Below are 14485 nucleotides of genomic sequence, written 5' to 3'. Positions count from 1 at the left end.
GAAGCATGGCTGCACACACCTTGCCATCCTTAAATCTCTGGATAGCCCAAAGAGGGGATGCCGCAGCCACGTCCCCCGCAAAACCAGCGCTGTGCATTGCCTAAGAAAGCACCATGGAAAGAAGAAGAGATACTTGCCAAATGACTCCTCCCCAAAAGAATGAGAAAAACACATAGAAGGCAAGGGAGCCCCAAATCACAAAGTGGTTCATCCACGTCCAGAATCGGGTATCTAACGCTAGCTGTGTGAATAAAAAAAAAAAAAGAGAGACAGAACAGGCATTAGATGCAGAGTGTATTTGTATTTATATGAAATTTCAGGCTGCTTTCACAGTAAGGTTGAACGTTCTCCAAACAGCTACCTCTCTGCATATGTGCACTAGGGAAAATATTTTCAGTATCTACCGATTGGCACCATGTCAAGAGGGAAACAGCGAGTTTTTATTTGTAACTGACACTTTTTAATAGAATAAATTTGATGCAACCTCTGATGCTACAGGAAAGAAATGTCTAAAGGTTACGGGGACTGTAATTGCCTCCTGCCACCACCTGCTGTCCTGAACCAAACACAAAAGACCTTTTGTAAGGTCTTATGCAAACTGTTTGTTCTGGAAAGCTCCGTGAAACAAAGCGGATTTGCTATTATTATTTGACAAATGCGCTTTTGTGATCCCTCCGGTGCTTAGCCATGTCTGAAACAAGGTGGACAAACCCAAGTTCTCTATTGTTCCTCTCCTCTTGCTGGAACTGAATGCCAAGGGGTGAAAGCGTGGGGAAAAGTCAACCCTAACCAACTGGAGTTCTCAAAAGAGGGCAAAAAATAGGAAAATAATTTAACCAAAACATAAGCACTTATAGACCAGCACAGCCCAGGAATACAGACCATAGACTACACAAAGGACAATGGTCAATAAGCAAGTTCTGCCTCTATGGAAGAAGAGAAGATTTAAGTGTGGTGGGAAACATATTCACAGAAACTTCATCTTCAACACATTTACTGCACGATTTTACAGCACATACACATGCACCGGAAAATGACTGCAATAAGTGACTGAAAAAGGAAGGAAGATCCTAACCTTCAGAGTGACGGTGAACACCAGCACGGTGAAAACAATCGTCCCAAAGGTCCAGTTCCCAAAAACCTGAAAAACACGTTACATTGCCACAGGCGTCTTGGTCCGTCTCCTTGGAGAGGCACAGAAACAGTGATGAGGACAGGGGTGCAAGCAGGGACTGGAGGGGAAGGGCGGGATGGAGCGACTGCTACGGGGATGGATGCTCGGAGAGGCGCCGGGCGCCCCGCACGACTCGCCGCCCGCTACGCTACCCTGTGCCATGCAGTGCCACACAGACAGGTGACCCAGAGTTGGGACGGTGACAGGTACAACCTCCTACTAACAGCAATGTCGATCGAGGATACAAGTCATTGGACCAGCTGTATTTCATGATTTCTTGGTAATTTACTCAGTTTCTGCTTTCTCGCAACACCTCTGCTCATCGTCTTGTTTTAGTCCCATTTGCAGAATGCACCAATGGGTATTTTTCCATCTGGTTTGGTTTGCAGATACTAGTGAGTACGCACGACAAAGAAAAGCAGATACTGTATATAAATCCAAATGATGGCAATGAATGGGAGGGATGCTTACCAAAGGCTGTCAAGATCTGAATGCATACATTAAAACAGAAAGTGAAATGTAAAAGTTTTCAAAAAATGCAAAAAAATTAAAGTCAATAGGAGCGAAAAAGGAGTCAAACATACATGGATATTATGAACAATTGCTGATAGCAGTTCTTACAGGCATAAGTGTTTACGAAACAGGACATAACTACAGATCTTATTTTAGTGCCACATAGACTTGACCTCTCAAGGCATTTGCAGAACATATCAGTGCTTCATGTTTTATTCAAATACAACCAGAATGGCTATAAATACAGAAAAGCACTGAATCTACAATACATTGACTACTTACAGCTGGGGCCATAAATGTTGGCATTGATGCAATGTATGCATATACATACACAAATTTCACCAGCTTTTCTCCAAGTGTTAGCTGCTAAAAAAAGCTAAGGTATTTTCAAGGGTCACAAGTGATGGTGTAAAGAAGTTTTCCATCAGCCGAGATCTAATAAAACGCTGCATACCCCCTTCAGGAAAGGGTCCCGAGATAGCCCAGGCCACCATGGTGGCAGCCGCACTGCACTAATGCTTTTCTCTGTACTCAGTTAACCAGCAAAGAGAAAAAAAAAGAAAAAAGGAAAAAGAAAAAAGAAAAATTCAATCTCCACCCCCCCCCGCCCCGCTTTCTGTGCAAGTTAACCCGGAGCAGCTCCCACACCTCACTCACATGGCGATGCAAGCGCTTGTCCCGACACAAGAGGCACGAGCAAGCAGACAGCAGGGAGAAGAACAGCCTGCTCGTTCTGACAGCGGTGCTAACTTATGCTGGCTTCAAAACGGTAGCAAAACCCCAGCACCAGCCTTCCTCCATTGCAAAGGGAGGAGGGAGGCTGAAATCACACCCCGGAGCAGGGGCAGCCCACGAGCAGCCCTGTACCATGTCTGCGCTAGCAAGTGGCATCTTATCGAGGTGGGCTAATTCAGTTGCTCGTAACCAGCCGAACACGTGCCAAATTTCACACGGCATGCCGGCGGGAAGGACGGACACTGCTCCTGCCTTGGGCCAATGCCTGGGGCCACGCAGAAGAGCACTGTGCAAAGCTCACCAGGTTGGAATAAAGCTGTGTGTAAGATTAGTTATTTTACCTAGTGAGTACAACCAGCTCTGCCCTGTTTCCATGGCGATTTGGAAAATGTTTTATTTCAAGCATTTGCTGCAGAATCACACCATAAGCAAGGCTACACTGTCGGACAAGACTCGAGACACACCGCACAGATTAAGCATGTAGATATTCCCTGCCAGGCGTATAAAAGAGGCAGTGCACAAAAGAAACACTCATCTTTCTCTTTCTTTTTTTGGTGGTGTTACCTTTCCGTTATCTTCCAATGATGAATTTTGAAAAAGAAAATAAACTCCAAAGAAAAACACAAGTCCTTCAAAGGCGCCCAGAAAGGTCCAGTACAGGAACGGCCTCCACTGCAGCATTGCATTATCTGAAACCTTCCTGCCAAGAGATGGAGTAAGAAGAACATCACCATCACGTTTAGGATCTGCTGCAAAGCCCCTTGCAGCCAGGTGATCAGTGGGCTTTGGAGCAAGCCCTTGCTGTAGGGGACAAGGAGGTAAAACACAAGTATCTGCCAGCATACAGGACATAAACAACATTTGCCACATGCAGCTGCTAGTCATGAGAAATCATAAGAGGTTCAACATATTAATTTGTTTTGTCCTTCTCCTCTAGGTAACTTGGATTAAAATCCAAGCTAGCCCAAAGCGAACAGCTATAATGCTGTCCTGAGCCTCTCCCACAGCCCCTGCACCGCCCGTGCTATCTGACATTAACTGCTGAATTTTAAAACCAGGGCAATGCTAAAGAAAAGCTGTACAGGATGCAACGAATCCATGGCATGTTTTCCTCTTTTTGTTGAATGCACAAACTCCCTCTTTGAGAAAAGCTCTGCAAGTCCCATTCCTGGAAGTGGTGTTTTTCTGCATGGGCTGAAAATAACCTCCTGAGTCGTATGGTGGGTGTTTTTAACATGGGGGTTGTAGCAGCAGGCTCTTGGCTGAATATAGGATGAGATCTGGCACAGAGGCAGCAGCAAACGGATACACTATGGGCAGAGCTCTGCACGGACTGCACGCAAAGCCCACGGAGCAGAGAGCGGCCGTCAGGGCAGTAGGGGGTTAAAAAAAAAGTTTCCTGCATCATTATCTTTTCAGATTACTTTCTTTAAAATTTGAAGATTGATGGGGGATAAAAGCATGTTTATGGAAAAACCAAAAATCCCCATTCTTTTCTCATTTTTCTTCCTAACTGTTAAAGCAATACATCCATTTTCAGCAAGATGCACCTTGCAAACCGGTGTGGTGCTGGGCTCCTATAATTGCAGTTTCCAAACCAAAACCCTACTGAATTCTATGCATGATGATGCAGTGACAATGCTCTGACATACTGCAATTTGGGTATGAGTAGGGTGCACGGATAAACTGGACTGTAAGTAGGTTTTATTGCAAGGAGAGAAAATACAACCAGCTTCCTCACTGCGAGCTCTGTTTTGCATTCACATTTACGTCCTGCAGCGCTCATCATAAACAGCCTTTTTACAGCACCTCATGCTAGAGATCTGCACTGCAGCAACTCAGCACTTCATACAGCAGAGGCGCAGCAGTCGTTCTGCATTCAGCAGCACATACACAGTCATGAATATTCAAACTAAAACTATCTGCCTGCACAATTAATCTGTTTTCCCTCAATGGACAGACCCCAGAGATCAGACAGCCCACCAGGCAAATGCACAGGGGCCTCCTGTTATTGGTCTATGCTGCACAATATTCAATTACCAATTTATTTAAAAATACACGTGGTAGCATTTTGCCATACGAGCGGAGGAACACAGAGGTCTAATCAATGATGGATCTGAGTACTTACTTCAAAAGCACCCAAGCCCCTTTCTAGCCTTACAGCTCTTGTTGCGTTGGCTGATTTTTCTATACCTAAAGCAACTTTCACACAATATCTTTAGGTACCTGCTAATTCCCTTTGCTGTCCCTGCAAAGGCATCGCTCTTGGCTTGAGCACAGCCGTGCCACACACAGCTCCTCCACGGCTGAGGAGCATCATACAACGGTGACAGGGCTTGCACAGGGCACTGGCCAAAGCAGCCCCGACCTGGTCTCTCTCCACAGGGGTGAACTCGGCACTGAGCTTACTGCCAGGCAAGGGAATTAGCAACAGTGATGCAGGAACAGGGGCTTCCCCAAAAAAGCATCTTCCTCAGTCCTTACTGAAGGGCTGCACCCAAGCGCATGTGCAGGGGTGGGAGGAAGATGGGAAGCATCTCTGTTTCCATGGGAGGTTGGAGCCCCCCTCATTTGCAACTAAAGAAGGAGAGAAAGCAACCAGCAAAGTAGAGAACGGCAGTCTCCTCTTAAACTGAGCTTTCCAGGGCAACGTGGCAGGGAACTCTGAGCACATGGAGCAGAGTTCCCTGGTAATGGTCTCTGGTATGGGGATTTGAACTGTGGAGGGGAAGCCTGGGGGACGATATCCATTTATATCAGCTGAGAAACTACCTGCCTGAGCTGGGCTTCAGGAACATTTGTCTTTCTGAAAATGAATGGATCTTTTTGTCTCCTGAAAGCTAGATCTCCCGTCCATCCATTACACGCTCTATCACATGCTTGGCTCATGCTGCCTGGCTCAAAGCTAACATGAATGAATAGTCTGGCCACGTTCACAGCTTGATTTTTCTTACGTATGAAGAATTCCACCTACAGTTTATTTTTTTATAGAGACACAGCAGTGCAATTTGCTAGACCAGGTACTGTTAGAAAGCATAAATAAGTCGAAATGGGACATTGCTCAGCTCTAATGCAGCAGCAGCAGAGCCAGCAGGGACAGAAACAGCCTTTTCTGCAGTTCATGGTGACCCCATCACCGACCTGGGACAGATACACCTGCACCGACAAAACTTAAACCATGGTTAACCAAGTTGTGCGGGGGCTTACCCAGTCCAGTGCTACTTACATATACAGCTGAGGATCTGAGGTCAGTGTGTCGATGTTTATATGCTGCTCCAGGAGGCTGTACGCCAGGATAGGTAGTGATGTGAAGCAGATGTTGTACATGGTAAGATAAGCAGCATCGTACAGTGGCTTAAAAGAGGAAGAAAGGGTAAAATGAGACAGAAATTCCACTTTAAAAGCCTCCCCACAGAGATTCAAAGTTTCCAGCCCTTGCCTCCATACATGCCCTACAGATTCATCCCCTTGTCATAGCCACATAGGACAGTTTCATTTGATAGGGGTCACGCTCCATGCAAGGCCAGGGGGGCCAAGGCACCTGCAGGCTGCGTGGCCAGGACCCTGCTCCCACCACCGGGAAGTTTCGTAACTGGCTGGTCTCATCTCCAGCTCATTCTCCAGAAAAACGTGATTAAACAGCCCGTATCACAGCTTTTGTGTAGCTTGTCACTTGATGTCTCCTGTAACTCTCTAAAGACTAGACTGTTTTAGAGGAACTACAGCTTCTTTTTTTTTTTTTTTTAAAGAAAAAAAACCCCACGTAGTTCTGCCAAGAAAAGCAGAGAATTATCTCCTATGGTTTACTCTTCCTCACTGTTACTTTTGAGCCCAAATAGACACAAAAGCCCATAAGGTGACACAAAAGCCAAAGCTCTTGTCTCCAAGCATGTGAACCCACTCACCACACGGATCTGTCCCTCTGATGCTCACTTGGACTAAGCAAGGCTCTGATGACACTCGTCATGTGTCTTTTTTTAAAGGCTGTCATAAAAGAACAAACTGTTCTTCTTTTTGAGAGACACCTTTAATGCAGGGAAATGTAGCAGAGGAGAAAAGATCAGGAAGTCTTGAAAACTTTTTCTCTTAAGAGAAGGAGAAGTGGCAAAATCAGGTGCTGACAAACCAGCTAAACACCCCTCTCATTACTTTAGGAAGGTGTCCATCTGTGTTTATGGGTGGTGGATGGGAAAAGAAAGCAAGCAGATTTCTTTCTTTTCAGTTATAGGTCTCAAGAATATTATGCTTCAGATACGGTGCTGAGCAACGAGGTCGGTTCCTACTGTCCTCTAAAGCGAGGTGAGGAAGGGACAGGATGCCAAAAGCCAGGTCTCTGCTAGGGAGCCTCATTGTGCCACTTGCTTTTTATCCTGGCTTTATAGACATGTTACTGGAAGTTACCTGCTGTGAGAATCCACAGAAGAACTGGTATAAAAACTGCGGTAAAATGAAGCAAAGGTTCTAGAGAAACAAAAGACAAACAGTTAAGCAGGGAAGCACTCGACTTCTCAATGTAAATCCAAATAATTTTTCGTGTTATCAGACATTAGTGTCTGATATTACAACATCAGACAAGTTAGGGCACTATTTTCTACCAAGCACAAAACTAATCCAACGAGCAGTTAGTATCTGCAGAAGACACTGGAAGAAAGTCATGCTCACATTCCCCTGTAAGCACTGTTTTCAACCTACAGGCACATGGCAGAGACACAGCCTGTTCTAGGGAAGAAAAACAGAGCTACAGAATATCCTATACATTTTTTTCCTGTTTACTTTTTTCTATTGTCAAAGAAATCTATAGTATAAATAAATAAGATGCACACACATCCTTACCTTATAGAAGAAATACTGTACAAGGTGTGCTATTCTCACATAATATAAATGCCCATGTGCTAGTAGCAATTTTCTTAAATGTTTAAACTTTGGCACAGCATAGTCACTGTTTCTGGAAGCCTGCCGTCCTTCTTTGCCTTTTATACCTGGAGACAGAAGTGTGGCAAGGGGTTAAATCCCTAAGGGACTGGAATCTGGACCGATGCTACCTACTAGGTTTGTTCACATCACTCTGTCTCAAGGCACGAGAAAGGCCATATTTCCCTCTCAAGCGCCCCAGGAGAGCAAAACACTAACGTGCTGCAAGACTCGGCATGGTTTTGGCTCCACAACACTCAGACCTGCCTCTGGAAGTTTTTAAGCTATATTTAGGTTGCTGTCTGAGTTCCTATTTAAGAGAGTGTGGTGAAGAGCATCTAAGCAAACCTGATAAAAGATAAGGAACTGGTTTCCCCACAGGCTTGCCCACATCTCACAGCCTACTTATTTCACTGCAGATGCTCAGCCTCCCGAGACATCCCCGCAGAGCTGAGCTCAAGAAAGGCAGTTTTGTTCACTCAAAAGCCACATCCGAATGAACTGCACTGGGACCCTATTCATTAGAGGGCACCGCAGCATTTCCAACAGCCCCAAATAAAGAGGCTGCCCTTTCTCTTCCATCAACCCTTCTTCAGCAGTATTACAAAGATCTCCAGTAATTCCCATACCTAACACCAATCTGCAGAAAGGAGGATAGTTTCCAGCCTGATGTCAGTCGTACGGACAGGGCAGACACAAAACAGAACTGAGCACCAGCCCCCAGGAAACACATGCGGGTCCCCGGTGTTGAGTTACTAGCAGTTGTGACCAGTTAGCCCTAATAAAGTCTGATATTTTCATTGCACTGCCTTGGCAACAACTGCCAGTAACCACCCATCACTTTGCTCCTTGTGCCTTTTTTTTTCTGACCAGCAAGCAACCTTTAACACCTTGAATTTGGCCATAGAATTTTTGAACACAATCTGAAGTTTATCACTGATAAAGAGAGCCGTACTATCAAAGGCGAGCAGTATTATGACGATCCCAAGCATTCATCTGGAGTCAAACCCTGGCTCCAAAGAAAGCAACAGCAGACTTTCTGTATTTTTCAGTGGGATCAGTTTAGCTACGTGCAATCAGAAATACTGACTGCGCCTCAACAGTGAACCCCAGCAACAGCAGACAGGCCTTAGATGTCAGACAGGTGTTACCAGGGGTCTTACCTATTCCAACATGTGCTTCCAAAATCATACTAACATCATTTGCACCATCCCCTATGGAGAGTGTTATCGGGCTCCCTTTTGTGTTCTTCACCATTCGCACAATCTAAAAGATTTAAAAAAAGGATAGCAGCAGAAACCAAAAATTCAGTTAAAAAGCCTCCAGAGACCCCCCCCCCCACCCCAGGACAAGCAACCAGGCTTCTACAGCAGCAAAACTACACCTGGAGAGTTCAGATTAATATAACCCCTCATTACATCCTTTGCTGTCACCAACCAGAGCAAAAGCCAAGATCCAGCTGCACAGGGCCGAAGGACAGTATTTAAAAACAAATCCCAGGCAGCAGCATCCCACCCTTCCCTTCTGCCAGGCCCTGTTCTCCCAAAAACGGGACCTCTCACGTGTTTCAGGGGGCAGGAAACGCTCCCGCAGAAGAGGGGCAGAAACACCCCGCTTATCAGGCTTGGATACCATCAGCTGGTGAGAGGAAGTCACAGACTCCACTTGACAAATTTGGAAAGGAAAAATAAGAACAAACAAGGGGGTTTTGTTTATTTCTAATTGGCTTGGGGTTGTGGCTTCCTGTGAGCATATTAAACAAAGGTTTTACATTCAGATTTGAAAGACTGGTGTGTTTCCATCACACTCAAGCTCAGACGAGGCTTACACATAGCCTGGAGAAGTCCTAGCTGATTAAGCTGATCAGGTCAAGTCCCAGCCGATGGATTAAGAGTGCATCACATCACCTAATGATGCGCTTCAGTCAGTTAAAAGTTGAGTAAATACCTGTGCTTTCTGCAAAGGAGCCATCCGGCAGCAGAGGACTGCAGTACACTTCAAGCAGATTTGTAGAAAGATGGTTTTGTAATTACTAGAACTGGAGTCCTGAGAAGGGTTGAGTATCAGCGACAACGTCGAGCCATCTATAATCAGGCCATATTCTTGACTCAATGTCCAGCTTCTGCAACACAATGAGGAACAGGTTTGAAATAAACCCAGGCTTTAAGTCGTCAATCTAGCCACTTGTATCATCTTAGTGGAAAAGAAATTGCTTTTGTATTAATCTTCTTCCCATCCCGTTTGGGGGGCTTAGCAACCTTAAAAAGCTTGGATTTAACATGCGCCCTTCACTAAGGGAACTGTGTAATTAAGTTCAAAACCAACTAATACTAGAGATGATGAGCAAAGCGAAGGAGCCAGCCGCAGCGTCTGCAAGTAGCCAGTCCCCAGGCCACAACATGGTCCTATTCCTCTATAAACTTTGCATCTGCATCCAAAATGCGCACGGGCTGGGTCCTCTTGCTCACTTACCTCTTCAGGCCTCCCTGGTTTTTGGGAACGTCCTGAATCAGCTTTTTATGGTACTCCATCAGCAGCTCATGGAGCCGATCCTCCTTTCTTTCGCTCTCGCCCACCGTTTTCGCCGTCAGCTCCAGCAGCTCGGTGCTGGTCTGGAAGAGCCTGCAGGCGTAGCAGGTGGATTTGGCAGTTTCCATCTTGTCTCCCGTCAGCACCCAAACCTTCATGCCAGCTGCGTGCAGAGCTTCGATAGTCTCTGCCGACTGCTCCTGCAGTCTGCAAGCAGAAGCAAAACATCACTTCTCAGGTTGGTCCACACTTAATCCATATAACCCTTGTTTTGTAGGTAGGAAATATCAGCTCAAGAGAAGTTAATTGATTTTCCCCGTGCTGGAGAGACCACTGCCACAGGAATAGGGATTAGAAGTCAGCAATCCCAAATTTTTATTTGCAGCAAGAAAGAAAAAAAAAAAAAATCACTGCTTTATACTGAGAGACCTAAGAGTCAAGAGTAAGAGTTTAATTTACACATGCAGTTACTATAACTGCATGCGAAACTGAATTTGTTTTGATGTGCAAATTAACGCTGCGTGCTTAATTCACTCTCTAGAAGCGCGAGTACTTCTGTAGTTTCATTAATAAATCCTAATTCCTACTACACCAGCCAATTTTAGCAACTAGGGCACTGTGTAATGGGTAGTGCCACAGAGTAATTAATTGCCCTGGACACTTCCAGCACCTGCCTGGCTGCTCAGTTCCACCACAGCGAGTCAGGGCCATGATGCAACATCAGGGAGAAACCGCAGGTACCGCAGTGTCGGTGCTGGTGGGCACCTCTTTACCTGTCTTCTACGGCAGTAGCCCCAATCAAGTGCATGTCCGCTTCTGTGTCCTCAAAAACCTTTGCCATCTTCTCCTCCCTGTCCTGCAGAGCCATCTTAGCTTCGTTAACTTGTCTGTCAATTTTGTCGTACTCCTTTTGAGTTAGTTCTTTGAATGCCACGCAGAGCGTTCGGTAGCCATCCTGGTAGGGGGAGGGAAAGAAAATAAAGTGGACAAGTGCCCTAAAACCAGATTTTCTACAGCTCCTCACTTTAGGGTTAGTGTTTTTCTCCACCATCAGTGCTTTCTGTCAGTACTGACCCTGACGGCAATGACAATTTGTTGGCTTGAGTCAAAAGACCAATTTCTCTGTGTTTAGACAGTAACTTCTTCCCATCACAGTAACCATGGTTATGCTTATTATGTGCATGTAATATAGCAGAGAGAAACTAAGAGAAGGACCAGAGCTGAGAGCATACATCCAGCAGGGAGAGTGGGGACTGAGTGTCCCCACGACTGGCACGAGGCACTTCTCCCACCAGAGCAAACAACCTGCTATTGTTATTTCTATTTTTAACTTGCTTGGGAGATGCTTGGACACAACTGGGATGGAGACCATATAAGTATATCAAAAGTCAAATAAAGGTGGAAGCCAAAAACACAGAAAAGGAAAGAAGCCTGGCTTCAAAACAATGTGAAGTGACATTCAGATTTTCAACACTTCCCTCCAAAGCAAGGTCACATCCCTATTTTTGGAATAAGGCTTTCCTGGCCCCAGAAGCCAGCCAAATTCCATCCGCGTGCTCACCATAGCATTGCGGTCTACATGGACTTTCGTTTGTTGGATTTCTTCTTGCTGCACCCTTGGAAAAATAGAGGAGTCTGCTCCTTTACAGAAGAGAAGCAACTTTCCTAAAAGCAAATTATAAATAGTTTATAGCATTCACAAGCTGTAGCAAAACTTAACAGCTTCAATAGCCAGCAAATGATGCAGAGGGAGGAAATCTGGCAGGACTAAAGAAGGAACTGCTAGAAGCCCAGCTGCCTACCAAAAGTGGCCTTACGCTAACCTGTGCAAAATCTTGTTTGACCTCAGGCTGGGACATCGGGTGTCCCTACCTGCCTCTGAGCAAACTGTCTGCGACAGGCTGGACAAAGCAGTTTATTTTTTCCTATTTAGAAGCCTTGGCAATCTTTTCAGGCAGGGTAAAACCAGCATCCCATACCTTACGGGACTGACATTTGAGAAGGGTGGTGACCTCTGAATTTTTGTCTGCTATCCCCATGAAAACCCATCCCGCTCAGGGGAAGGTCTCACATCTCCCTCCTGTACTTGTACCTCCAGGCTGGAACAAGGCAAGCAGGGAGATCTCCATGGGTCACTGTCCCCATCCCTGTCCCCTCCCCTTATCTGCTGCTGGTCCCCAATGGCTGCTATGGAGAAAGTTAACTCTATCCCAACCAGACCCAGTACAGAATTTAGACCAGCTTAGAAAACCTAACAGCTTAGCCTCTCTGAGTTACAGGAACAAAGAGGATGTGTTTCATATTTGTACACATGTATGGGAGTCCAGAAATGCATTTTAACTGTACCCGTGGTGGTTCTCACAATGACACTCATACGGCGACGGACAGGATCAAAGTTCAACACATGGAGAAGTTGGTACCTTAAAAAAAAAAAAAGGAGCTTAGACTCAGTAAAAGAAAAATAACTATATAAGACAGAAAATCATTAACAACGAGCTGCAGAAATCAATACACCCTACAAGTGGCAGCACCCGCTGGGCAATGTACTTTTTACAGCTACTGCAGAAGAAAACAGTGTAAAAAACCGACAACTCCAGTGCTGCTTGGAGCACGAGGCCGAGGGTGCGGGTGCCCAGCAGCGCAGCGAGCCCCCAGGCTGGGCAGCGGCTCAGCAGGCGCCGCAGGCAGCGACATCGGCTCTGGCATTTAAATAAGAAGTTTCACCATAAGGGGAGTAAGAAGTGAAACTTGCTTGTGAAGGCAAGTTCTCGGGGAGCGCTGGGATTAGGTCAGTGATTCTCAGATGTCCCCCAAGCTGTGAGCACAGGGTAAAATCTAATTATTTTTGGCTCGGGAGGGGAAAAAAGTTACAGGGAAGGGAGCCATATCACGCAGTTTAGGCTTACAGTATCCCGCTGTGAGGCCCAGCCGCTGTCCATAAGGTCAGCAACCACCCTGTGAATCCCGGGAGCCATCTGCACAGCCGGGCACGGATGAAGGATACGTGCAACGAGGCAAGTTAAGGGACCTGAATTTAGACATCACTAAAACCGCCAGCAGATTTTTGCAAGCAAGCCTTGCAGCCTGCACCTTGCTGTGCTGTGCTTTGTAAAAAGAACAGGAGTTTTCAGGCAGGTGGGCACCATCTGACAGCCCTCGCAGAACAGCTTTGACCTTGCCAGGTTGGCCACATTGACCAAACTCGATTAAGCCGGGCAGGAGCCGGTGCAGCACTGGCAGCCCCGTTCCTCGGCGGCCCCCGCAGCACTTACATTTCTGTTTCATTCTTTTGGTTTCGTATTTTCATGAAATCATTTTCAAGTCCTAGAAAAGTGAAACCATACCTGTCAATAAACAAAAGGACAGAACAACATTGAAAACATCCATTGGCACATATTATACATTAACAACGTTCTCGTTTCACCTTCTGTACTGCAGAGGAGAGCAGAGAAGTTAGCGAGCCTGAGCTAAAAAGCTTGGCTAGATGCTTGCTTGCTCCATGCAGAGCCTGCTATGATGTTCTGGCACTGCTCCCATGACCTGGAGAGCTGGGCACCGCAGTGCACAGCCGCTAAGAGCCTCTGGACGCAGTCCCCTGGGTCCCTGGCAGCTTTACAAGCCATGAGCAAGTATATACAGCTGCAACAGCCTCCATCTCAAACTTAGGGGCTGGCAATAGCATGGAATCATAGAACAGTTTGGGTTGGAGGGGATCTTAAAGATCACCTAGTCCCAACCCCCGTGCCACGGGCAGGGACACCTTCCACTAGATCAGGTTGCTCAAAGCCCCATCCAACACGGCCTTGAGCATCTTCGGCAGGATTCAAATGTGGGTTCGATAAAAGGAACCCATCCTATTATTCTGCCGCAGCATGCCAAGGAAGCAATTTGGCTGCAATATGCACACAGTAACTGGTCTCCATTTCTTGGGGATTAAAGCACATGGCCACGGGGGCTCCAGCAAAGGAGCCTCTGCCTGAGCTGGGCACTGCAGCACCTTGGGGCTGCTCTCAGCAGTGACTGCAAACTGCAACCTCCTGAGAAGCCGCTCAGGGAAGACTCTTTGCAGAGCATCCCTTTTACAGAGAGCTCATTTAAATCCACAGGCTCGTGTGGCTTCCCAGGGCTGCGGATCAGGCCCAGCGTTGGTATCACAATGTGCTTCCCAGAAAGAGCTGCAGCCTTGACTGGGGAAAGGGGTCTATCGCCTTCTGATAACCCTCACCTCCCTCCCACCAGAGAGAGGGAATTAAAAAAACCAACATCTTCGTATTCTTACTTTTCTGCGCCTTTCACCAAAGCAATTTCGTCTGGGGAAGAGGAGATATAGGTGTATTTGCATTCTGGATGTCCTATCAGCCCATCCACCTGGTCTGCTTCCTTGATCTGAACGGTGTGGCACAGGCAGAGGGCTCGCAGGAACAGCTCCTCACGGCTCTAGGCAGGAGTGAGGGAGGGCTCGTTACCAGCTTAATGCCATGCACCTCGCCCACCTCGCAGCACTTGGTTGTGATTTCTGTGCATGCATATTTTAAAACAAAAAACACCAACACCCCCTCCCAGCTTCTGCTGTATTTACCCAGACAGGAGCTGACCACAAAACCCTAACAGTCATCAACAGCC

The 14485-nt window shown here is 46.4% G+C and overlaps 1 protein-coding gene across 3 annotated transcripts in view; it reads right to left on the bottom strand.

Moving 5' to 3' along the window:
• ATP11C (ATPase phospholipid transporting 11C) overlaps positions 1 to 14485 on the bottom strand; it is a 66337-nt gene that overhangs the window by 9767 nt on the left and 42085 nt on the right. For all 3 annotated transcript variants that reach the window (XM_050901551.1, XM_050901552.1, XM_050901553.1), the window contains exons 14-27: positions 14142 to 14299; positions 13135 to 13206; positions 12209 to 12282; positions 11424 to 11527; positions 10636 to 10817; positions 9806 to 10069; positions 9281 to 9455; positions 8497 to 8599; positions 7256 to 7401; positions 6824 to 6883; positions 5649 to 5776; positions 2987 to 3122; positions 1076 to 1141; positions 138 to 241 (exon numbers count right to left, since the gene is read on the bottom strand). In XM_050901551.1, the coding sequence (XP_050757508.1) occupies positions 138 to 241; positions 1076 to 1141; positions 2987 to 3122; positions 5649 to 5776; positions 6824 to 6883; positions 7256 to 7401; positions 8497 to 8599; positions 9281 to 9455; positions 9806 to 10069; positions 10636 to 10817; positions 11424 to 11527; positions 12209 to 12282; positions 13135 to 13206; positions 14142 to 14299 (1772 nt within the window). The remainder of the gene's footprint in view (positions 1 to 137; positions 242 to 1075; positions 1142 to 2986; positions 3123 to 5648; positions 5777 to 6823; positions 6884 to 7255; positions 7402 to 8496; positions 8600 to 9280; positions 9456 to 9805; positions 10070 to 10635; positions 10818 to 11423; positions 11528 to 12208; positions 12283 to 13134; positions 13207 to 14141; positions 14300 to 14485) is intronic.

The sequence above is a fragment of the Gymnogyps californianus genome, chromosome 9 (genome assembly GCF_018139145.2).
Source record: "Gymnogyps californianus isolate 813 chromosome 9, ASM1813914v2, whole genome shotgun sequence".
Classification (NCBI taxonomy): domain Eukaryota; kingdom Metazoa; phylum Chordata; class Aves; order Accipitriformes; family Cathartidae; genus Gymnogyps; species Gymnogyps californianus.
Note: the sequence above shows the minus strand (reverse complement) of the source record. Positions and strands in the feature narration are given on the sequence as shown.